At 42.4% G+C, this 26,125-nt stretch overlaps 1 protein-coding gene across 2 annotated transcripts; it reads right to left on the minus strand.

The window, feature by feature from the left end:
• LOC122542773 (alpha-soluble NSF attachment protein) lies at positions 1-25,527 on the minus strand. Of its 2 annotated transcripts, XM_043680802.2 has the most exons (10): positions 25,394-25,527; positions 15,865-15,944; positions 13,137-13,253; positions 10,394-10,440; positions 6,601-6,678; positions 5,697-5,752; positions 4,506-4,590; positions 3,195-3,299; positions 2,150-2,269; positions 3-828 (listed from the first exon to the last, which is right to left on the minus strand). In XM_043680802.2, exons 1-10 carry the CDS (start codon positions 25,489-25,491, stop codon positions 727-729), a joined length of 888 nt encoding a protein of 295 aa, XP_043536737.1. In that variant the 5' UTR covers positions 25,492-25,527; the 3' UTR covers positions 3-726. The 2 variants fall into 2 exon arrangements, with proteins under 2 accessions (XP_043536738.1, XP_043536737.1); XM_043680803.2 differs by lacking the exons at positions 10,394-10,440; positions 15,865-15,944; positions 25,394-25,527 and having other exon boundaries at positions 1-828; positions 13,137-13,196.
• Positions 25,528-26,125: the final 598 nt, after the last annotated feature.

Here is a 26,125-nt window from a genome sequence, read left to right on the forward strand (position 1 = left end):
CCCAAAAAAAGCAATATTCAACAGCATTCACTGAGTGGCATACTGGAAACTTCAGATTAAAACAAAGGTTACAACTTAATCTACCACCAGCACAATGTTACACCACCCCCCCCCCCCAACCACCACGCACTTGGGCCAAATCTCAAACCATTTCTCTCAATTTCTCAGCTAAACTGTCCCAGCAGGAACACACAAGCCCTCAATAGCTGGCTACTTAACTGGCAGCAGGCATCACAGCCAAAAACAATCCTGCCAGAGGCCTGCACTCTGGTTTGAGATGGGATTTTAAGACCGTGATCTACTAATCGACAAACGAAAAATGCATGTTGACAGACTGTGCGGAGTGAATTGGGCAATCACCAGGCATTTTCTCTTCCTCTAGTTTTGTTATCAAGTTAATGCTATAAATTTAAAACAAGCAAACACCATTTATACACGTGAGAAGGATAGTGTAAAAAAGAGGGGGAGCAAAAGTTATAGCTTACAACAGGACTGTTTCAAGAAACAGAGCTCATTTGCTTACAGGTTCAGCTGGGCATGACTAATAAATGCCAAACAATTGTCCAAAATTTCCAATTCTGGAATGTCCCTGCAGCTTTGATTTGCAGTTTATAGTTTTTGATTCTGTTTTTAAAGAAAAAAAATTCTTTATCCATCCCCCCCTCCCCCTCACTGGTTGGATTGACATTTTTCCCCTTCAGTTGCTATTATATAAATGATTACTCCTTAACGCAAATCACTCTCTTCGCCCTGAATGGTCTTCTTGATACGAAGAAGCATTGTAGTCAACCACTGATCCAACCTGGAGATGGAATCATACTCCTTCACCTACAAGAGAGGACAAAGTCAGCTTCGATGCTTTTCTTTAAGTTCAAACAGAACGCTAATCCTGGAGCTAGAAAGTCTTAGTCCCCACTCCGGATGATGCAGTTCAGATGGACACTCCCATCTCAGTTACTGAAGGAGCACTTCACTGTTGGAGGCACTGGCTCTCAGGCTGCTCATTAAACCCCAGCCATGGTGCGAGGCAGAGCCACATCATTGTCTCCTGGATGCCACATACAGCAAGACAGTGAGTGCAAGAGCAAGTGATGGGGGCTGAAAAATTATGCCTTTTAATACAATGGCAGGGGGAGGAGTAAGTGGAACAGATGGCGAGGATGCCCAGTGCAAAAAGACAAAAGGTAGTGTCCATGGCTGTAGGAGTTCATACAGACAAAGTGTCTGAGCAGAACATGCACACGCACTGCAGACAGCAAAGACACAACACTCCCCACCCCTGTTCCCAATCAAAAACTGTGCTCATCGTGTGAAGTTGTTGAATGCAATATTAAACCCTGAAAGACCCAATCAGAAAGCGTGTTGGACCTCTGACAGTGAAAAGGCACAGTTAGAAGAGTTTGCAACCTCAACATTAGGAAGGTATTGCAAATACTTATTAGCATCTTTTCCTTTGGACCTGTTAAATGCAGCGCATATTGTTTTCAAAAAGAACAGTATTCTTACTGGTGAACCAGTGAGCCAAAACAGAACATCTGCCATAACCCTGGATTGTTTGGTATGCCAGAAACAAATCAGTAGCTGCATTGCTGGTTCAACTTCCCTGCCAATAACCCAGTCCCTGAGCACTTCATTGAAATATCAATGAGCACTTCACTGAAATATCACCGCAGGTTGTGCTGGACTCTAGAGTGAGTGTTCCATCATTGATCCAATGTGTTGCTTCGCATACCTATTTCAGACATTTTGAACTCTGAATTCAGCAAGCATCATACATTATGCAATACAGCACAGGAACAGGCCTTTCTGCCCATCGAGCCTGCACAGATTTGTAACCCTTATTTAGATCCACTACTTATCACTAGTGTGGTAACTACCCTTCTGCTCGCCTCATGCTCATGTCTATTAAGATACACCTTAACGTTGCTAATGTGCCCGCATCCACCACCTCCACTGGCAGTGCATTCCAGGCACCCACCACCCTCCGTGGGAAAACATTCCTCCTCTCATCTTGAACCTGTGCCCTCTTGTAGTTGACTTTCCAGCCTGGGAAGAAGTCTATCCACCTACGCTTCAATTTTGCAGACCTCTCAGGCAAACCCCTCAGCCTCCCTCATCCACATTTTGATTGAAATCACAAACCACTTACTGCATCGGTGTAGCCATCGACATTCTGCTCCTCAAAGGCATCGAGCAATTTCTTGACCAGTTTACATTCCCTGGAATCGGAGAAGGCTGGGAACATTTCCTCATATTTTGTGACTGCCAACTGCGTGAATTGGTGAAAAGCACGGAGTTACACTACTGGACAAGGCTGTTCTCAATAGATGCAAAAAGAGGAGAAACACCTACAATGCAAAGTAACAAAGGACAGAAGAGGTATGCTCTGGTCTTCCACAGACCCAACATCTTCCTCACAGCAGGATTTTAAGTTTTAAATATTACCAAATTAAAAACGGTCTCAAAAGGACTACTTGTAGATGTTGCGAGGAGACATTTGCCTGAGATTTCGATAGGCGCTGTTCTCAAACTGTTAACTTTGAAGAAAATAAATTGCAGCTTCCTGCAAGGCTTCTGCAAGTGTGTCAAATGCACAGGAGTCCACAGGAACCATCACTTCTCCACCAGGCTGAAATTTCTTTCCTTGCTTATTCAAAATAAAACAAATCACACTGCTCTAATGTTCTTCATCTTCAAAACCAGCACAGGAACTGGTATTAAAAAAAAACTTTCAGATGCTGAGTGTCTTCAATCTTATTCCAATTATACAAGGTGACATTTCCCATACCCATTGGTATTAAACCACCAACTAGATCAATAAAAGTTGCTAATCTATATACGAAGCAGCAAAAAGACAAGACAAAAGACATGATGGCTCAGTGGTCAGCACTGCTGCCTCAACACCAGGGTCCCAGGTTCGATTCCACCCTCGGGTGACTGTCTGCGTGGAGTTTGCACATTCTCCCGGTGTCTGTGGGTTTCCCCTGGGTGCTCCGGTTTCCTCCCACAATCCAAAGATGTGCAGATCAGGTGAATTAGCCATGCTAAATTGCCCAGCGTCAAGTGCATGAGTCAGAGGGAAATGGGTCTGGGTGGGTTGCTCTTCGGAGGGTCAGTGTGGACTGGTTGGGCCGAAGGGCCCGTTTCCACACTGTAGGGAATCTAATCTAATTACTCCTCTGGTGCCAACTTACCTTAGCATTTAACATATCGACACAAAAGTGGCAGAGAGCAGCTTTGAAGAAGTATTCTTTGGCACTGTACTTTAAGAGTGGGCTGTCCATGGCCGTGGTGCCTACCTGTGGTGTAAAATGCACAAATTCACCGTAAGAATCAAGTATCAACACGACAGACTAACAAAAACAAGGAGCAGACTGCAAACCTGCCCAGGTTTTGCTAACAACACTTCTCCAAATTACAAATATTCTCTTGGAGAGATAGCGAGAGTGAGATTGTCGTGGACTAGTAAACCAGAACCTCAGGTTAACATTGCGGAGATGTGGATTTGAAACCCACTATGGCAGATGGTGAAACTTAATGCAGTCAAAACCTGGAATCAAAACATCTGGCCTAATGGCAGCTGGGAGACTTCCACCTAGTGTTGTAAAACCTCCTGTGGTTCACTAATGTCCTTTAGGGACACAAGTCTGCCATCCCTACCAAGTCTGGCCTCCATGTGACTCCAGACACAAAGCAGTGTAGTATGACTCAGAGCCCTCGGAGATTGCTGAGCAAGTCATCCAGTTCAAGAATGGGCAACAAACGCTGACCTTGCCAGCATAGTCTATACCCCAAGGAAGAGTTTTTGAAAAAGTCAATGGATTGCAATTGGGAGGCTGCGGTGGTTGTCAGGAACTTCTCTCACAACGGACAGTATTTTTAAAAAATGGCTCATGGGATGCAGGTGTCACTGGCTGGGCAAGTCTTTATTGCCCATCCTTAATTGCTCCTTGAGAAACCGGGGCGAGCTGCATTCTTGGAGTTGCTGCAGTCCACGTGGTGTCACAATTCTATTCAGGAGGAAGTTCCTGGGTTATGACCCAGCAACACTGAAGGAATGGGGAATGGCTTGGAGGTGAACTTGCAGGGAGTGGCGTACCGTGTATTTTCTATCCTAGTCACTTTACATGAGCAAGGTCACAGGTTTGCAAGATGCTGAGAGAGCAGCCATAGTGAAAGGCTGCATTGCACATTGCAGACAGCACACATTATACATATAGATTTGTTAGGTGTGCGGTGAGGACAGGGATTAAAAAACAAAAGAGACACAGACACTTTTAGATATGTTCAAAGGATATGGAGGTAGTGAGAGAATATGGAGTGATCAGCCACAATCTAGAATGACGGATCGGACTCCAGGGGTTGAATGACCTAATCTCATTGATACCTTCCTACAATACAGAGCAAAAGCAATTACCTGTCAACTAAACATGAGAGCGAGAATAATCTATTCTCCCAGTTTAAGCAGCTGGAGACATATCATCCGGATGAACCCACCCACTCACCTGCTCATATATTTCGACAGCTTTGGGATACTGTTCAAGCTGCGCAGCATACGTAGCAACTTTCAGTAAGCACTTGTTTGCAGAACTGCAGAGCAAAAGATAACAGGCTAAATATCTCCAGATGACAAATATAAAATGAAAGCCAAGCCCAAACTCCGTGTATTCACACGTACTGCACTCAACTTTTGGTCATTCTGTCAACATTTAACACTGAACCCTGAATGTATAAGCTTCCATCGCAATATGGGGACAAGATAGCCAAAAGCAAAATAACTTTGTGCAAGTCCATTCCATCAGCTCACTGCTTCAGCATAGTAAGTGATAACTAAAATGAACACAACTAGGATAAAATTGGGTGGGAGACCACAGCAACATGAAAACCAACTGCTTGAGGCACAAGTCATTATCCTTTAATGGGACATGGGTGTTACAAGGTCAACGTTTATTCCCCACACCCAAATGGCACTAAATGGCTTCCTCAGAACATAATTGGGCAGTTATGAGTCAACCACATTTGTTATGGATCCTGTCACACACAGGCCTGGGTAAAGATGACAGTTTTCAACCCTGAAGGAACTTAGCGAATTAGGGTTTTCCACAGAACAGGAACAGGCCCTCTGCTCCATGATGTTATACCAAAAAGGACACTAAAACAAAACAAATCCATTCTGCCTGCCCTTGGTCCATATCCCTGTATATTAGTGTGCTTACCTAAAAGCACTTTAAATGCCTCGGTCATAGCTGCCTCTACCACCACTCCTGGCATCATCTTCCAGACACCTAGCACACTTAAACTTGCCCATCACATCATCTTTGAACTTTCCCTCTCACCATAAACGCACGCACCCAGTATCAGACATTTCAACTTTTGGGGGAAAAAAAAAAGATTCTACTGTCAAGCTTATCTATGAATCTCAATTTTACGGACTTCTATCTAGTCTCCTTCAGTCTGTGCTGCTCCAGAGAAAACAACCCTAGTTTATTCACAAATCAATGGATTGTTTCTTGGTCACTCATACTGAGACCAGCTTTTATTTGCAGAGTTCTTTTTTGGTTGAATCTCATTTCCACCAGCTCTATAGGCCATCAGTCGAGTCCTCTGGATAACTAGTCCAGTCATGTTACCAGCTTGACACGGTCAACCCCAACTTCTTTGCAAGCTCACCCATTCGTAATATAAATGTTGCTCACCTGTTAGACTCTTCACCTTTGTAATAATCAGCTGCTTGTTCATAATGTGCAATTGCCTGCAAAGGTAAAAATTCAACTATTTTCACTGAAGCAACCAAATAGTAGTCTCAGTTCACAGACCACAGAGTGAAACTTTGCAGTTAAAAAGTTGCACACTTTTGAAACAATAAATGTTTCTCCTATTTTTTTGAATGTGAAACATACTTTTTAAAAAGTCATGAGATTTGGATTTTCCTGTGCAGGCCATTTCAATTATCCTGCTGACTCAGTCAATTTCACATGGCAACTTATTATTCGATGACAATGCAGTCAGTGATTTGTTAATAATTCCTTTCATTTCCTCCCACTTCCAGCCCTACAACCTACTGAGATTTGTATTCTTTCAATTCTGGTCTCTTGACCATCTCAGATCATGAACTGCACCAGGGGCATTTGTCTTTAGCTTCCTAAAATCAGGAATTTCCTCCAGAACACACACCCATGCATCAGCTTTAAGGATTATTAATTAATTGGTTTTCTGTCATAATCTTTGTAGTTCAGTGTTAAAGTTTGTTTGGTGATAGGGCATGTTTTACTAAAGGCTCTGTATAAATTCAAGCTGTTCTAATCAGCTGCTGTGCAAGAACATACAGGCAAGTCCATCAGTATCAGGGAGGTTAATTGTCTGCTCCCATGAAGAATGCCTCAGTTTTTCTATACACTTATCTGTACTTAACACACTAAGGGACCTTCCTGACCTACATCTCAGTAACGAGCACCAATCACCCAGCAACCATCTGTCCTCAAGTATTCAAACAGAAAAGGGACGTGGCAATTTAGTTTGACACTTAAAACTATTACAAATATTCAACAGAATATTCAGCACAAATTCAACAGGACTCCTCAGGGCTGGTCAGATACCTACCTTCTCGATATCCACCAACTCACTCTCGTAAATCTCTGCTATTGATATGTGATGCTTCGCTGCAATTGTAAACCGACCCTAAACATAAAACATTAGTATCAAATAAACTAGCATTTTGGAAAACTACTCCTCATAACAAGGAGGATGAGATGCAACAGCAATATCTTCCAAGATGAATTGTTTGGTCAACGTCAGATCTGGACATTTTCTTGATAATACTTTTTTTTCTAAAAAGAATTGAGGAAGGGTAACCAGACCCAAAATGTTAATTGATTTCTCCTCAGATGCTGCCAGACCTGCCAAGATTTTCCAGCAACTTCTGTTATAGAAAGGTTAAATGGCCATCTTAACTTGGGCTTTTGTGTAGCAATGACAGTTTGATCTAGCGTACTTGACGTCCTCGAAGGAATGAATTTTGAATAAATTAGTGCGTAATACCCAATGCGCAGAGAGGTTGGGAGCTAATCTTTTGTTGGGCTGAGCTGTTTTATTTATTACTTTACGGATTGTCGTCTTATTTTGCATGAGTATAGTTGTGTTTTTTGTTATACACAGTAATATTTTCCATTGGCTTGGTGTTGTAATTTTATAAAAATTCTTTCAATAAAAATCTCTTAAAAAAGAAAGGTTAAAGGAGTTGGCAGAGATTGGCAAATGGAGTACAAGAGAATGTGAAAGTATTCATTTTGGCAGAAAGAATAGAACATTAAAGAGTAAGAGACCGCAGAGCTCTTAAGGGATTTGGTGAGAGGCAGATGCTGTACAATCTGGATAAATAGGAGGTTACCACTTTGGTAGCAAAAAATATAAAGACAGATCATCTGAATGGCTCTAAGTTGAGAGGGGGAAATGTTCAGAGTGACCTGGGCATTCTGGTACACCAGTCACTAAGTAACCGTGCAGGTGTAGCAGGCAGTAAAAAAGGCAAACTGTATGTTAACGAAAACATTCGAGTCCAGGTACAACGATGTCTTGCTGCCGTTATACAGGATGTTGATGAGGCACACCTGGAACAGTGTGCACAGTTTTGGTCTCCTTATCTGAGGAAGTATGTTCTTGCTATAGAGGGAGTAGAGTGACTGATGGTGGTCAGAGTCCAGATCATAGCTCAAGTATTGGAATAAACATTTTGGGGCAGAGGAGAAGAATTTTTTTTCCACCCAGTGAGGAGCCTGTAGAATTCTACCACAGAAAGTGGTTGAGGCCAAAACATTGTTTTCTGGAAGCAGCTAAAGGGATCATGAGATTTTTGGGGGGGGGGGGGGGAAAGAGAAGAGAGAGAGAGAGGGTGGATGAAATTAGGGTATTGAGCTCAATAATCAGCCATGATGGATGAATAGTGGTGCAGGCTCAAGGGACTGAACAGCCTACCCCTCCTCTATGTTTCTATGCCAGAGTAGATGCATTAGCATTCAGGTACATCATGTGATTAGAAAACTAATCGAATGTAGCCCTTCGCAGTAAGGGTAGCAAACATGGGAGGTTATATAAATGATTTGGATGTGAACATGAGGTATAGTTAGTAAGTTTGCAGATGACACCAAAATTGGAGGTGCAGTAGACAGCGAAAAAGGTTACCTCAGATTACAACAGGATCTTGATCAGATGGGCCAATGGGCTGAGAAGTGGCAGATGGAGTTTAATTTAGATAAATACGAGGTGCTGCATTTTGGGAAAGCAAATCTTAGCAGGACTTATACATTTAGGGTCCGAGGGAGTGCTGCTGAACAAAAAGAGACGGAGTGCAGGTTCATAGCTCCCTGAAAATGGAGTCGCAAGTAGATAGGATAGTGAAGGTGGTGTTTGGTTTGCTTTCCTTCGTTGATCAGAGTATTGAGTACAGGAGTTGGGAGGTCATGTTGCAGCTGTACAGGACATTGGTTAGGCCACTGTTGGAATATTGTGTGCAATTCTGGTCTCCTTATTTGAAAGGTGTTGTGAAACTTGAAAGGGTTCAGAAAAGATTGACAAGGATGTTGCCAGGGTTGGAGAATTTGGGCTGTAGGGAGAGGTTTAATAGGCTGGGGCTGTCTTCTCTGGAGCAGAGGGAGAGGGTGACGTTAGAGGTTTACAAAATCATGAGGGGCATGGATGGCATAAATAGACAGACAGTCTCTTCCCCGGGGTGGGGGAGTCCGGAACTAGAGGGCATAGGTTTAGGGTGAGAGGGGAAAGATATAAAAGAGACCTTAGGGGCAACCTTTTCACACAGAGGGTGGTGCATGTATGGAATGAGCTGCCAGAGGAAGTGGTGGAGGCTGGTACAATTGCAACATTTAAAGGCATCTGGATGGGTATATGAACAGGAAGGGTTTGGAAGGATATGGGCCAGGTGCTGGCAGGTGGGACTACATTGGGTTGGGATATCTGGACTGAAGGGTCTGTTTCCGTGTTATACACCTCTAGGACTCTGACATTGATAAGATCATATCTAGACCAACACTCTGCACCATGTTCAAGTCATTTAACCAAGGGTGAACTGCGTTGGAAGCAGGTTTACTGATGTAATACCTGGAATGGCCAGGTCACCTTATGAGGAAGGCAGGCTGGGCTTTCATTCACTTGGGCTTAGAAGAGTAAGACCCGACTTGGTTAAATCAAGGTCAGAGGGGTCTTAACAAGGTGGATATGGAGAGCATCATTCCTCATTTGGGAAAATCCAGAACTAGGGGCTCTTTAAAAATAAGGGATCACCTCTTTAAGAGACATTTTCTGAGGGTCATGTGTCTTTGAAATGCTTTTCTTCAAAACAGTGGGGAGAGAAGTGTCTTTGAATATCTAATACAGGAACAGGAGTAGGCCATCCAGCTTGTGCCTATTCCAGCGTTCAATGGGATCATGGCTTATCTGTGGCCTCCATATACGTGCGTCTGGTGTAAAGCTTTAATACCTTTGCTTAACAAAATCTGATCAATTTCAGATTTAAAAATCAACTGATCCAGCATCTACTGCCCTTTCTGGAAGAGTTCCAAACCTCTACTACCCTGTACATGCAGGAGGCAGAGGTGGATAGATTCTTGCTAAGCAATGGGGTGAAAGGTCACCAGGGTTGATAGGGACCTCTCCAGATCAGCCATGATCACATTGAATTACAGAGCAGGCTCAAAGGATTGTGTAATCTACTCCCACTCCTAATTCATTCACATATTAGAATAACTAGAAGCTGCTAGAATCGCCATTGCAGAATTTGTTTATGGTCCTGGCTCTGTAATAAGTTGTAATTTTAGACAGTGAAAGTTTAAGGAAAAAAAAAATTTCAGTGAACCTCAAAGGAGTTTGCTGGTTGATTACAAGAATACCTGCCTGTTGGACAGGTGTCTCACTACAGCCAAAAAAAACTAATCCCTAAACTAACGGCTTGATAATGTTCAGACCAGGTCTCTGTTCTAACGGTTCATCTAAATGAAATCAGAAGCTTATTCAACGGTCAGTCTACAACAGAGGTGGGGAACCTTTTCATGTTGGAAGGCCGCATTATGTTAGTTGTAATCTAATAAGGCCGCATCCAAGAAACTTCAATTATATTTTCTTCAAAAATTCACATATTTAAAAAAATTGTGGCAGTCAGTCTGTGAGGATTATTTTGTTGAATTTTCTTTTACTCTCTGGTATTTTAAATACATTCATTTTAAGATTAAAATAAAAATAATAAAGGGCGAAAAACACATCAATAAAAAAGATTTGTTCTGCAAAATTTGGATTCATTCAAAAGGCCACACACAATGGCCTAGGCGGCCACAGGTTCCCCCAGCCCTGGTCTACAACATTACAAATAGTGGAATTGACATCTTACCATATCTGTATAAATTTCTATAGCTCTGTTCAAACAATTAATGGCCTCTGGAAGGGAAAAAGAAACCACAAAATAAAAATTAGGTTCAAAGCAAGTTTAAACGACAGTTGCAGCTTCTCCCTCCCTGCGATTTTGTTACTCATTCAGCCACAGACATTTACGTTGGGCTGATAGAAATTGCTTGCTTGACAGTTTTAGTAATGTCAAATGATTATGTCAGTTTCTTCTCAACCTCTCCAACATTAACTGGATAGTGTCACTAAGCTGGTCCCTTTTCTTCTGAAAGCAGTTCCTTCATTTTCTTAAGGAAAGATGTTCTTGTTTTTTCTCTCCCCCCCTCCCCCCCAAGGGGGTTTTCAAATATGCTGGGCTCCAAATCAACTAGTTTGGTATAGAGATGAAAGGGTTTACTGAGAGGCCTTTTGTTTATATGTAAGCAGGGCGAATTTAGGCCAAAGCGTTTATGTTTTAGAAGTAACCTGTATAATGAAAGGGGAGTGGTCAGTCCTGAAAGCCGAAGTCTTGTTTAAGGCAATTCAGCAGTGAGCTGTGTGGAAGCTAGACTCTCCCTTTCTGCCCTAACTTCGACCTGTAAGCCTCTTTCATTTTTCCTTAAGGGGGTTTGTTTATTGGAACTGTTGCGCACATTCGGAACAGCATAATCAATCTGGCCTGAGTTCTGTAGGGGTTCTTTACTGTTCTTTGGGTGTTTCATTCTATAATTTTATGAATAAATGTTTGTCTGTTTTAAAATCTAGTAGTCAACCTAGCTAACTTACTCTGGGTAACTGTCACTGTACACACCTGAAGCAAATAGCAAAGTTATGGTCTGGGCTGCCTGCTTAATGTTCTGAGTGGTCTAGCCTAGTCCATAACAGTAGCATGAGAGATGTAAGGTTACTGCCCTTTCTGATGTAAGGGCTTGTTGCTTGCCCCTTTGAATTTTGGCAACAAACACAAATTTTCCTTTAATTGAGCAGAGAGATGGAGGAACATACACCCAGATTGCAGTTGTGACAAGACAGTTGAATTTCCAACCAGAGTGGTGCACCAGCATCCCTTCCCTCTTTTGATTGAGCAAAAAGGGCTAAAAATGTTAAACACAACAGCAATATCAATTTTATTTTGCTCTTTTGATTGTTCAGGAACAGTGTCCTGCTGCCAGTCCTGTACAGTCTCGGAGGGGTCTGGATTTTCCAAAGGCCAGTCATTACTGCACTGTAGGTAGGAACTGTACACAGGGACCTTGTAGAGACCCCACTGTAGCAGACTCCAAAGAAATTCCCTCAGAAATTGAAAATTCCACTTCAGTTTCTCTATACCTGGAAACCACGCAAATCTCATTTAAAACTAGGATTTGTATTTTAACCTTCCAAATCAAGTAAAATAGTTACACAGAAAAAAGTTACACGGTAAAAACATGGCCTAATGTCTGAGTAATTACTCAGCTTACCCCATACTTATTCCTCGCACTAATTACAATTCCCCCAGACCCTCTACACTACAAGACCATGAGAAGCTTATCCACCCCAAACTAATAACCTTTTCGACCAATCCTCTCACTCCACCTCTCAGCCGTACTATCCCTATCCCAAACCCCAGCAACCTGATCGATGATTTCTGACAGTATAAGAGAGATCATTTAGGACCGAGCTGAGGAAATTCTTCAGAAGATGGTGAATCTTTGAAGTTCTCTACCTCAGGTAGCTGTGGAAGCTTAGTCAGTAGTTTCAAGAAAAAAAAATTCTAGTTTTTAGTGTCTAGAAATCTATCAAGCATTAAGGGAATTATATAAATCCCCGCAGTGTGGAAACGGGCCATTTGGCCCAACAAGTCCACACCAAGCCTCTGAACAGTATCCCACCCAGACCCAATCCTCTACCCTATGACTTTACATTTCCCCTGACTAATGCACCTAACCTACACATCCCTAAACATTATACGGCAATTTTACCATGGTCAATTCACCTAACCTGCACACTTTTGGATTGTGGGAGAAAACCAGAGCATTCGGAGGAAAACCACACAGACATGGGGAGAATATGCAAACAGACTGTCAGAGGGTGGAGTCAAACCCAGGTTCCTGGCACTGTGAGGCACCGAGTGTGGGGAAAGAATGCTGAGGTTGACTATCAGCCACAATCCAGTTAAGGGTGCAACAAGCAATGGACTACTCCTGTTCCGATTTCCTAACATTGATTGCCAACTTCCCAATAGACAGCATGAGGCCTTCAGCACTATGCTTGTATGACGACAAATGACAGTCACTACTGCTGTTCGGTTTACATAGCCTCCAGGATCAGGTACCTCTGCAACCTGACATTTAAATGAGGGGAGGAGACTGCTGCACTGCTACAGAAACAGGAAGAATTTTTCTCTTAAAGCCAGCACTTACTGTCTGAATGCGAGTAAGCTAGTAAAGTCCTCATTTATCTGACCTTGTACAATAAGTCATCTACAGCTAGTTAGGTGGGATGCTCATTTTAACCACCCTGCTACTGTTGATGCTCTGAACAAACAGCTAAAATTACAGAATAATTACTTTTCTTAAATAAAGTACAAGAGAAGCAGGGTGGCTGGATTGCACATCAGGTAGAAAGGAACATAATAGCATTGAGATCCAGCCTACAATCAAAATGTGACTTAAAATGCAATTTTAAGTGATGAATGTTTAGGCTTTAATTTGCATGCTCTTGGCTTTGCAAGCATGGTCACTTTGTAACAGGAGGCTGAGCGTATTTACCTTGGGGGTCAGCTTTCTTGAAGGCATTTCCTGCATCCACAAAGTTGGTAGCCGCATCATGTTTGCTCTGCAAGTGGAGATGAAGTTTAGCAGCTTCACAGAAAGCATTGCCTGCAGCTAAAGAGAGAAACATACACGCATTAGGAAGGGTCAATACCAGTCTACCCTGGCTAGAGAGAAATAGCAAAGTGCAGTGATCACGCAAACTCTTCAGTTTTCAAAGAGGGGACTGCAAATAATCCTTAAGTAACAGAAAAAGCTTGTATATGTATCAAACAGACTTGTATAAGCCTCCTTCATTTCTTTGTCACTCCTGCTTTTTTTTTTAGATCACAATGGCGATAAGCCCTGATACTCAGGTTAAGCTGAATCCATGCAAAGGCAAATAAAAATCCAGCTGCAGGAGTGTAGCAGCCAGATCTATACGTAGACAGGGTAAGAAACCCACATGCTGCCATTGCTGTCCACATTTAAAAAGTTTGGTTCTCAGTTATATACTGACCAGAAAAGTGCAGGAAATAAAAAAAGTGCTATACAACTGAATTGATCAAGCAATTTTATCTGTGCTAAAACCAAAATGGGAACATCCAAGCTTACGTTATCTTTTAAAAGATTACATGGCCATAGATTGTGAGGGGTTGGTCTTTATTCAGAGTTGAGCAGACAGTTCTGCTCAGCGTCTAAAACATCATTTCTTGTGCCTGGAGGGCTAGGTTACCAGAGTTTACGAATAACGCCTGTGTTTCTATTTTCTAGTTGTGCTCTTTCTACAAATCAAGTGAACTCTGGGCTAAGAGGCCCCAATACTGACTGCTTATTAAACAGAAATACCCAGCTGTGCTGGCAGGTACTTGCAGTTGACTCAGTCAGAATTTAGCAAAAATCACATCCTCTCTGAGGTGAAAGATCAAAAAAGACAGCTCTTCCCATGAGCTTCACCCATGCTCAAGGCTCCAGCCCTTCTATTGTTTCATGGGATGTGGTTGTCATTAGTTACCCATCCCTGCTTGCCTTTGAAGTGAGTGGTTTGCTCAACTATTTCAGATGGTGGTTAAGAGTCAACCATACTGCTGTGGGTCTGGAGCCATACGTAGACCAGATCAGGTTAGGATGGCAGATTTCTTTCTCCAAAACAGCAGATTAGAATTAGTTTTATTGCCATATGTACTCAAATGAGTACAGTGAAAAGTTTATAAAGCACCACTTTCAGTATAAAGATAGCTAGGTCCAGCTTCTTTAGTTACAAGAGCTTAGAAAGAGAAATAAAAAAAAAGTCCAGCATTGCAGAGACAGGTTTTTACAAGAAGACAATTGCTTCATGGTCAACACCACTGAAACTAGATTTTAGGAGTTGAATTTAAATAGTTGTCACGGTGAGATGTGAACACCCTTGTCCCCAGCCTAGGCCTCTGGATTATCAAATTACCAATCCCGTGCCATTAGCACACTCTTACCTCCATCCCACACACAACAAAATGGCAAAATACCAACTAATGTTTAGGGTTTGCCAGCTCAACACCTTCCTTCCCGGGCCAAGACGGTTATAGGATATAGAGCATATCATTTGACATTTCTCTCCACTTAAAACTCAGTAATGAATTTAATATTTTCTGAGGATAAGTAAACTTGACCTGCACTTGTTTCAGTGGGCTCCCTGCACCCAATACAGCAGATAATTAACTTTGTGACAAAGTGGGTTGTCAAGTATAATTTAAGGAAAAAGTGAGGTCTGCAGATGCTGGAGATGAGATGGAAATGTGTTGCTGGAAAAGCGCAGGTCAGGCAGCATCTAGGGAACAGGAGAATCGACGTTTCGGGCATTAGCCCTTCTTCAGGAATGAGGAAAGTTGGTCCAGCAGGCTAAGATAAAAGATAGGGAGGAGGGACTTGGGGGAGGGGCGTCGGAAATGTGATAGGTGGAAAGAGGTCAAGGTGAGGGTGATAGGTCAGACTGGGGTGGGGGCGGAGAGGTCGGGAAGAAGATTGCAGGTTAGGAAGGCGGTGCTGAATTTGATGGATTTGACTGAGACAGGCTGGGGGGAGGGGAAATGAGGAAACTGGTGAAATCCGAGTTCATCCCTTGTGGTTGGAGGGTTCCTAGCCGGAAGATGAGGCGTTCTTCCTCCAACCGTCGTTTCGCTGTGGTCTGACGATGGAGGAGTCCAAAGACCTGCATATCCTTGGTGGAGTGGGAGGGGGAATTGAAATGTTGAGCTACAGGGTGGTTGGGTTGGTTGGTCCGGGTGTCTCACCCGGACCAATCAACCCAACCACCCTGTAGCTCAACATTTCAATTCCCCCTCCCACTCCACCAAGGATATGCAGGTCTTTGGACTCCTCCATCGTCAGACCACAGCGAAACGACGGTTGGAGGAAGAACGCCTCATCTTCCGGCTAGGAATCCTCCAACTACAAGGGATGAACTCGGATTTCACCAGTTTCCTCATTTCCCCTCCCCCCAGCCTGTCTCAGTCAAATCCATCAAATTCAGCACCGCCTTCCTAACCTGCAATCTTCTTCCCGACCTCTCCGCCCCCACCCCAGTCTGACCTATCACCCTCATCTTGACCTCTTTCCACCTATCACATTTCCGACGCCCCTCCCCCAAGTCCCTCCTCCCTATCTTTTATCTTAGCCTGCTGGACCATAATTTAAGGAAAACCAAGCAACATTACACACTGGCCAGTCACAATGCAGCCCAAGTGAGACATTTGGTAACTATACTTACCACTCCAATTCTTGGCCATCTTGAACATGTTAGCAGCCCTGGCGTACATTTCACATGCTTCTTCTAACCTAGAAGACCCCCTGAACAGAAAGTAAGAAGGATGTTAAAATCAGGACAGGGACAATGTGACAATGCCTAAGTTTCTTTCCCAGTCTCCAGCCCACAACAAAGAACCACCTGAAATTGCCACTGGATTGGAAACTTCAAGACATTTAGGATGAGACACTAAAAAAAGTGTTGCACAAATGCAGCAGGGAGCTGTAGTAGCCTCAAATCCGTGGCAGCAGCTACACCGAAAGCTTTAAGCTCAAATCCTAACCTGGAGACTACTGTATACAGTAATCCAGCTGACACATCCTCAGCACTGACACTAAATGCTGCCTTAGATGTTAACCCAGCTTTTCCTCCTCAGGATGGAGGCAAAAGATTGTCAGAACTGGAGGACCCTTGGAGTCCTCCCCAGTGTCTTGGCCAATATTTATCCTTCAATATCACAATATCCTTTAATATCGGAGGTATTATTCACTGCTGTTTGTGGCATCTTGTGTGCAATTTACATCCTACATTGCAACAGTCACCACACTTCAGAGTATTTCGTTGGCTGTGAAGTGCCTTGGAACTTTAAGATTACAAGAGACAAATGAAAGTCTTTTCATTCTTGAAATTTTGGTCTGAGGGAATGCATTCAGATAACTCTGTATCAAATAACATATATAATCTGGGGGAACCTGGAATGGAATAAAAAGCTACCAAAATAGAAAACATCTGATATTCAACACCAAGTCATTTTATCCAGGATCTTGGAAGATATTTAGAAAGGCCTCCTAACTCCAGCTTCATAAACACTTGGCACAGACTTGATTACAACTGAAGTCCCACCCTCTCTTGTGATAACACCATGTGTTTATTTTGTGACAAAATATGCCTTTAAGAGATGAGATTAGTTCAGTCTTTTAAAGAGGCATGTTGTAAACCTGGTGCCAAGATGTCTGTTCCATGGAAAGCAGAGTATATAGCTTTGGGTTTTTAATACAAATATTAGACACAAGCAGCATGAGTGGGCAGAGTCAGGTTCTCAGACCCAGGGTTTTAGTTTTGTTTTCAGTTGTTTAAGTTGGGTTTTGGAGTTGAAGCTGCTAGATTCAGCTTGCTCTCTGTTGCTGCAAAGAGACAGCTTTCGCTTTGCTACTAGATTGCAGATTTTCCTTTTCTCCTGGACTGGAGAAGACTAATGAAGGAAATCAGTTTTCCCAAATTTGCCTTTACCAAGGGATACTGCTATATTGGAACAGTTGTAGTAGTTAAAATATTTAATTTTGATAGAGTTCAAGTTATGCCAATTTTGTCTGCCTGTATTTTAACTGTGGTGGAGGAAGACAGTGTGTTCCACTTAAAGCCAAGTAGTTTGACAAATCATGTCACACCTGGAAGGCACTTCCATTAGGATATAAAAGTTAGGATCGAGTCTATTCTCCGATGTGTTTTTTTTGGGGGGCGGTGGGGGTGGGGTGGTTTGTTTGGTCCATAACAATTGGTCACATCTCTCCTGCAAAGCTGCCTTAAAATGACAACTATGACTGACTCTACAATGTCAAACCTCTTACTCACACTACTCTTCCAAACTGACCATTTCTAAACAACCAAAGACAGCTGGTTATATTCCAGGAAACGTTTCCAGGAATTCACTGTACGTTGATTGTGAAACAGTGTGAAAGAGAAGTTTCATTATTATTTTTAAATTACATTTAAGGATATGCAGGTGAAGAGTATAGATTCTCATGCACACAAAGGAAGACTCCTTCAATGACCATTGGGTACTGCAGGAACTGGAATGAAAATCATTCCCCAAAACAAGTTTAGTTTTAGCCTGCAGACTTTATTTTGAAGTTTTATTATAATGCCCGACTGTAGCCTATCAGTTTTCTGGAGGCCTCCTCCAATCAATGTGGCAGGGGTTGAAGAACATAACCAGCTACAAAATTGTGTGTACTTAATTGTGTTAAAGTTGCGTTTTGGTTATAACACCCCTTTAAGGGGTTGACCATTATAGCAATAAAACTAAAACCAATTGGCTGATCAAAAAGTGTAGAATGTCTTGAGGTTGACTTGATTAATTGATTCAATTTGATTAGGCGACTGTAGCTCAGTGTAATGCTCCTACTTCCAGGCTAGAAGGTTCAAGTCCCACCTGCTACAGAAATGTGCGAGAACATATCTGAATATGTTGATTAAGAATAGCTAACAGTAGTGAAAAGACACTTGGGACAATGGTCATCAGGTAGGAGAGAGACCTGAGAGATTCTGTAAATCAAGCAACCATAAAGAAAAGGATTTGCATCTAGTTTCACAATTCACCATCTGGCTGGAGATCCAATTAAGATGAGGAATTGTGGTTGCCCAATGACAAATAGGGTGTTCTGACATTTCATCACTATTCCTCATGGAAAATATACACCGGTTACATAATCTACTCAGGAAATTGACCAATCCAAGGGTGCTGAAATAGCTTTGGAGGAAGAACTTGAATTGAGCAGTGAACAAGGTGAATATTTCTGGCACAGCAGGCTGCATAGGACAATGATCTTTGAGCGGGCATAGTCCGAGACGGCGTTTACAACTGGACAACAATAAGCCCTTTGTCCACTGGAAATTGAAGTATTTTGTTCAAATAAGCAGCAGTGTTATAGGGAGTGATGTCATCTCAGCGCATGACCACCCTCAAAAACACTGTTTGCATTTCTAAAGTGCTCTACATCATCAGCTTCTTCAAAACAAAAACCCTTTTCTTAACCATACAATCTTAAAAACAGTCTAGCTTGGAGAACAGTAAACATAGCCTCAAATTAGTTTCCCTTTCCCTACAAAAGGCACAGACTCTCATCAAAAGACAATCATTCTGCAATTAGAGGAAGAACGTAAACTCTACATCATATTTCTGAAATACACAAGCAGCATGGTGGCTAGCACTGCTCCCTCACAGCACCATGGATCCCAACTGTGGGTGACTGTATGGAGTCTCACGTTCTCCTAATATCTGTGTGGGTTTCCTCTAGTTTGCTTCCACAATCCAAAGCTTGCAGGTTATGTGAATTGGCCATGCTAAATTGCCCCAGTGTCCAGAGATGTGCAGGCTAGGTGATTAGCCATGATAAAATGCAGGGTGGTTGGGTATGGAGTTGGGTGGGATGCTCTTTGGATAGTCAGTGTGGACTCGACGGGCCAAATAGCATGCTTCCACATTGTAGGGATTCTATTATACACAATTTGGAATCAATGAATATTTTAGATTTTAATAAAGCATATCATAGCCATTCTAATACGGAGAGGGAAACCGGAATTCTAAAACTAAAAGCTATTTAATCTCACAACTCTAGAAAAAAAACTAAAAACAGTGAAATGGAGTTAGATTGAATGATTATATTTTGGAAATAATTGGTCTGAACAAACTGTATTTGCTATTTTCACAGATCCTTTGAATGACTAAATTAGAATACAAAAGGATGAGGGACTCGAGTCCTCATTCTCAGGACTTGTGGCCATTTCCAAGCGATATTTCAGTGATCACGTAACACTCTTCTGAAGAGGAGCAGGGATATTCTCTCCAGTGTTCTACTCTATATTTCCATCTTGGCAAAAACAAAACCACCAAATCAGGTCATTTTTTGTAATGGTTACAAATCACGTGGGATCTTGCTGTGCACAAATTGATTGCCATGTTTCTGATATTAAAAAACTCCTCAGTATTGTAAAATACTTGATCAGCTGTAAAGCACTTTAAAGGTTTCCAGAGAGATTGCGAAAGACGTTAAATAAATATATGCCCTCCTTCGCTGGCAGACAGCAGCTTCCCTCCAGTGGAAAACAGTTTTTCAAAAGAATCAAATTTGTCAGGTGGCACAAATATTTCAACATGTTGCCAAATTAAACCTTGATGCAAGACAGACACTGGTTTTGCAATTTACACACCGTGAGTGTAATAAGGATTACATGAAAGCTACTGCTTCTAGATTAAGATTAAACATCCCTGCAGCTCACGTACATCCCAGATATCCAAAGCTATCCAAGACAATGGCACACATTTTACTGCTGAGAGGTTGACAGACCATGAGAAATGCCTGAAACAATACCAGGCCCATCCCATTAGGATAAACAGCAATTTACATTCAGCTTCTAGCATCAATAGCTGCAGCTCAAAACAGAATGAATCTGCACACTCCCAAAGATTTAAGGCAGCTAGACCTTGAGTGCATACTGCATAATAAAAACCAACATTGGTTTGTTTCTGAATTTTTTTCTGCTTTATGAACACAGACTTTTGGAACAGCTACCAATTCTCCCATAGTATTCTGCAAGTTGTTGGCTGGTTCACAGAGCTGGTTTTTCTTGCAAACGTTTCGTCACTCTCCTGGTGAGATCTTCAGGATGAAGCACTGTGGCGATTTGACCCAATGTATACGGTCTGTCTGTTGTGGCAGGTGGGTCTACTTCTGATTTAGAGATGCCAGTGTTGGACTGGACTGTACAAAAGTTAAAAATCACAACACCAGGTTATAGTCCAACAGGTTTAATTGGAAGCACACTAGCTTTCGGAGCGCTACTCCATCAGGTGATTGGGAGTGGCACTCCGAAAGCTAGTATGCTTCCAATTAAACCTGTTGGACTATAACCTGGTGTTGTGAGATTTTTAACTGGGTCTACTTCTGTTTATGTAGTGTAGTGGTCTGCAGATGGGGTCTATTTCAACGTGGTTATGGTACCAATAGATGAATACCAGGCCTCCAGGAATTCCTAAGCTTGTCTTTGTTTAGCCTTTTCCAGTATCGTAATATTTTCCCAGTTGAATTAGTGTCCTTCATTGTCAAGGTGTATTGACTGATATCACTGATCATGTTTTGTTGCAAGTGATGCTAGTGTATTCTGGTGACAAGTTTCAATGACAGCGCTTCATCTGGAGGTTAGACAGCGCTGAAGATGTCACTCAGAAGGCGGACGAAATGTTTGCAAGAAAATTAGGTAGCTTGGCGAACTGATTGAAGTTGTTAATCACAACCCAAGCTACAGATCTTCACAATTCTGAAAGCTGGAGGTATGGGCAGGGAGGAACTGGTAAACCTTTCTCCTTGAAGTTTAACTCAAATTTTTTTTGGTAGGAGCCACAAAGAAGCAAATCCAAGATTCCAGCAATTAACTGGACTTACAATGACATGGCAAAGTATTAAAAAATATTGACCCACATCTACTTGAAGCATTACTGAAACTGGGAATGTTTTCTTTCATTACTGAAAGTTAACCAAATAGTAGACAAAAAATGTTCCTTGCAGATTATCTTTACAATCAAGAGACAGCCTGAAGCAGTTAGCAGTCAAATTAAATGGTTGGAAAATTTTCATGGAACATGTGACGAAATTCTTTGCCCACCCATCCTCTAATGCCAGGAAATATAGCAATTTCAAAATCTAAAGATACTCAGGTCTCGATGGAATGTAGATTTCACACAAAATCCTCCCTTTCAAACACCTTAGTTAATGGTGTTAAAATGCAAAAATAGAAGGGAGGCAAAAAAAAGAGACAAAAGCAATTTGCAGAAGTGAACTGAATGAATACGATCAACTGTGGGATGTGAAAAAAAACCATGAAAACTGCTGGATTGACATAAAAACCCAACTGGTTCAGCAATGACTTTTCAGTCAAAAGATGTGCAGATTAGTGGATTGGCCATGCTAAATGCCCCGACATCCAGACTGGGTGGATAAGCTATTGGAAATGCAGGGTTATAGGGAGGGGGAAGCTCTGCAGAGGGTTGGTGTGGGTTTGATGGGCTAATGGCCTGCTTTGTGCTGTAGAATCCCACAGAAGTTAGATAAAAAGAAAATTAAATTGTTCGGCTGAGAAGCATTAATGGAAACATTTCCCTGCACTTGAAATATTCACTTGAATGCCACTGCTGCCTCATTATAGCAGCTTCAGAAACGTATGGTATTTCTGCACTGAAGCACCAACATGAATTATGCACAAGTGTCTAAAGTGCAGATTCGCTTAAGAACCTTTTGAAAAAAAAAGTTGTTTGGAGGGTCACTGGACCAGAAACATTAACTCTGCTTTCTCTCCATAGATGTTGTAAAACTCCACAAGTCTGACAACAATTTCTGATTTTGTTTAAGCATTTGCAGGGCTCCTTTAACATAAGGAAACTCCCCAAGGACAAATTTTGAACCAGGACAGTTGCTCAGAAACTCAAAGGAGTGGGTTTTAAGAAAAAATTTAAATAGGCTGCTCGAGAAGCGGAAATTCCACGACTTTGGGTGTGTGACTAAAAGGACACACCATCCCAAGCAACATCAGTTTATTATAGAGCAAAGTAGGGAGAACACCAAGAGTTGACCATTTGCTGACTGCATCCTAAAGAATGCATAAAAACAATTTTAAAGCATACTTCTAGCCAGGAAAATGCCAGCAGACTAGACTTCCTCAGCCAAGTGACTGCCAACTCAGGCAGACTAATAAGCTGAATAGCTGATACTGCAATGCTGGCACAAACAAAATGCTCCTCAAGCATCTGACTAAGGTGATGGCGCCAGTCTTAATTAATCAGTACAACCTCTGCAGAGCACTCATCTGGAAACTATAAACATGCTCTATTAGAACACTACTAAACAGAGTGAGTTTGCATGAAGGAAGAAGGGTTGCAAGTGGGTTCAGAACCTTAGTAAGAAGGAAGGTGCAAACCCCTGGATGGATGTAACTTGCTGGATTTGTTGGCGTTAGCCACAGAATTGTCCGATTTTAAGAAAGGTGTCTCAACAGTTGTTGGTTTTACTGACTTTATTATTTCCAGATATTAGTAACAAATCAGATAGACTGGGAAGAGATTCATTTCTGCTGGTTGGGTCATAGTTCAGGTAGCGCAGTTTTGAGGTTAGACCAAACTTTTCAGGCAGAGCTTGGAGAACACTTTACACTAAGTGGCAGGCTTTCAATTCTTTCACAAAGGTAACTGATTAACAATTGTTAAGGGAGATAAAGGAATAGTGAAGAAATGTTGGATTTATAGAATTAGGTTTAGATCAGCCACCAAATGACAATAGGATTGAAGGGCAAAAAAGTCAGCTCCATTGCTGTGGTCCTGTGCATACTTTGTTCAAGACTCTGGTGCTAAAACTACTCAAAAAGCAAACATACGATGGCAATTTCTCCAGCCTGATACCCACTGCAAATACAGATTGCTCTGAAGTCAAGATTCTCGGTAAATCCAACTGAGACAAAAACTTTTCAGAGCTAAACTGCAGTCTCCCTTTGGGCCCTTTATTGCAAAAGGTAGACAGCATTCAAAAGCAGCTAAGTACTGCACTATGTGCTGTCACATGCTCAGTTCAGGAGCTCTGGATGGTGAATTGTAGACCATGGACATGAAATGTAACTTGCTGCCAGTCCTTCATTACTGAAGGTGGCTACGTACTTGACCCCATTGTCTTCCACTGGACTTCAGTTCAATGGAATGACGTCATTGAAAAATTGTGTTTAAGATCATTATGAAATCATTGCTCAATTGAAGAACCTGAAGCTGGATTATAATAGAATACCTACTACTGAATACCTAATACCTAAAACTGTACAAAACTGTGGCTGCAATATTAATTGATGGGGCAATTAGGATCTGTGACAAAACAGATGAAGAGCACACGGGTATAATTCATATTTCGGGTCATTGGGTTGCTACCTGTGTACCTCTCCTCTGGGCAAGGAGGTCCAGATTCAAATTTCACCTGCCCCAGAGAACCATCAAAACACATCCAAAAATGTTAATTATAGCTAACACTTCAGGAGATGAATCCAGTCTTAAAATTGCAAGTTAGTCTAATAACAAGATATAAACATATATCCATGGCTTTTCCACATTATTTTAACTTGGAGTGTTTCAACAGTCAAATTCACACATCCTCTCTCCTTTAACACAATATTCCAAAGACCTGGAACTCTGGTGGCTGTCACATGCTATGAGAAATCCGGAAGTCGTAGAAGGAGCTCTATAAAAGCAACATTTCCTTTCCAAATAGAACTATAGAACTGGTGCAGGCTGTCAACTGAGCTGAACAGTTTGTTAGTTACAAGGTAGTCAGGAAAGAAAACCGTATCAAAATTAATCCCTAATCAGCTTTAAACTTCACCCTAGTTAAACTGTCCAATGCATTATTTTAGGAATAAAATGCAACCTTATTTAAAAAGGCACACATTGATTTTAGATCCCTGAAGGGATAAGATGTTTATTAAACTAAATTGGGCAATTTAAAAGAAAATCCTTCATTTCCTAGAACAGGTCAGCTGCAAAATGAGCAGAGTTTTTCACAGACGAGCCTAATCAATATTATTAAAATCATGCAGACCTCAATCTATCACTGCCAAGGGGCACAGGATCTTTCAGAAATAATGCACCCTGGAACTTCTGAACCCTGAAGATCATAGTTTGTGCTATAACAAATGAATTCAGTGTGTCATATCTTCAAAGGGCATTTCTGACCAGTTACTTTTAAGAATTCACTTAAGTCAATGCATATAGACAGCAAACAAGATACACAATCAATTAAAGGTTAAGGGATGAATTGAATATCCATAATTGATTCATACCACTAGAACATGAAGATCTGATTGCGTAGACGAAATCTAGGGTGTACATCGTAGACAAGAAACCGCTCAATATGCAATATTGACGTGCCAGATTAGATTACTGGCTCAAGAGCTAAAGGCAAACACCATAAGATAACCCACTAGAGGCCAGGCATAACAACCACCCCTGACAATGTTTATCAGGCTCCAATATAGCCTCCACTGAAAGCTTTTAATAACCAGCACCGCAGGGACTACCTTCCCCAGGTTTTATTCTCTTGGCCCTGCAATAACATCAACCCCACAAACTCCACCACTTATTAACCAAGCTTTGCAAATACCCCTCTTTCAATATATTATCCCCAGATGGTATTAACCAGGTCTACCAGGTACACTCAAACCAGCACCAGATAGGAACCTGGAGAAGGGCTAACAGGCTGTACAATGACACCTCCCCTTAGGGTTTTATTAAACAGGGACCTACAGCAGGCTACCCGCTGCACAGACCACTCCCCCCCCACCCCCAGGAGTTTACTAACCATTCCCTGCACAAACCCCCACCCCCCCAGGGGGGTTTACTAACCATTCCCTGCACAGACCCACCCCAGGGGTTTACTAACCAGCTCCTGACCCCCACCCCCTCAGGGGAGTTTACTAACCATTCCCTGCACAGACCCCCACACCCCAGGGGAGTTTATACACCAACTCCCACACAGACCCCTGACCCCCACCCCCACAGGGAGTTTACTAACCTGCCCCTGACCCCCCACCAGAGGCATTTATACACCAGCTCCCACAGAGACCCCTGACCCCCACAGGGTTTACTAACCAGCCCCTGGACAGACCCCTGACCCCCACCTCCCCCCGGGGTTTACTAACCAGCCCCTGCACAGACCCCCACCCCCGGTTCCCGCGCAGACCCTCTCACCCGAACAAGGAGACTATGAAGGAGCGGGCCGAGCGGACTTTCTTCTCGGCCTCGGCCATTAGGCCCATCGCCTCCCGCTCCTTGGCCGAGTTGTCCATCGCCGCTCGAGCTGCTTCCGACCCGGGCCCCTGACCTCTCCGTTACGTCACTTCCGCCAGCCTTAAACCCCGCCCCGTCACGTGACCGCAGGCCCGACTGAGGGAAAACTTGCTCATCAACAACAACAACAACTTACAGCCACTTTGGGTTTACCTGCCATTCAGGGAAAAGTGAAGGAGAAACCTATTTTATTTGAAATGACTTGTTTAAAATCTTCCCTTCATTTGCAATATTGACAATGGTTGTCAGAGTTAAAAATCACACAACACCAGGTTATAGTCCAACAAGTTTAATTGGGAGCACACTAGCTTTCAGAGCACTGCTCCTTCATCAGATAGCTTTATCAGGAGCAGCACTCCGAAAGCTAGTGCTTCCAAATAAACCTGTTGGACTATAAACTGGTGTTATGTGATTGTCAGCTTTGTTCACCCCAGTCCAACACGGGCACCTCCACATTACGACAATGGGTGTGTTATTGCACTGTCAACCCAGAGGCTATGTCCACTGATCTGTGAATTTGTTCGGTTTATAAAACTGGAATTAAAGGCAACTCTCAGTATTGCTGACCAAGAAACTACTTATTGTCATAAAAACCCACCTACAGGGAGAGGCCGAATTGGCTGGGGCTCTGCT

This window comes from Chiloscyllium plagiosum, unplaced genomic scaffold (genome assembly GCF_037043375.1).
Source record: "Chiloscyllium plagiosum isolate Xiang-an unplaced genomic scaffold, Cpla_swu_hap1 HiC_scaffold_47, whole genome shotgun sequence".
Taxonomy (NCBI): Eukaryota; Metazoa; Chordata; class Chondrichthyes; order Orectolobiformes; family Hemiscylliidae; genus Chiloscyllium; species Chiloscyllium plagiosum.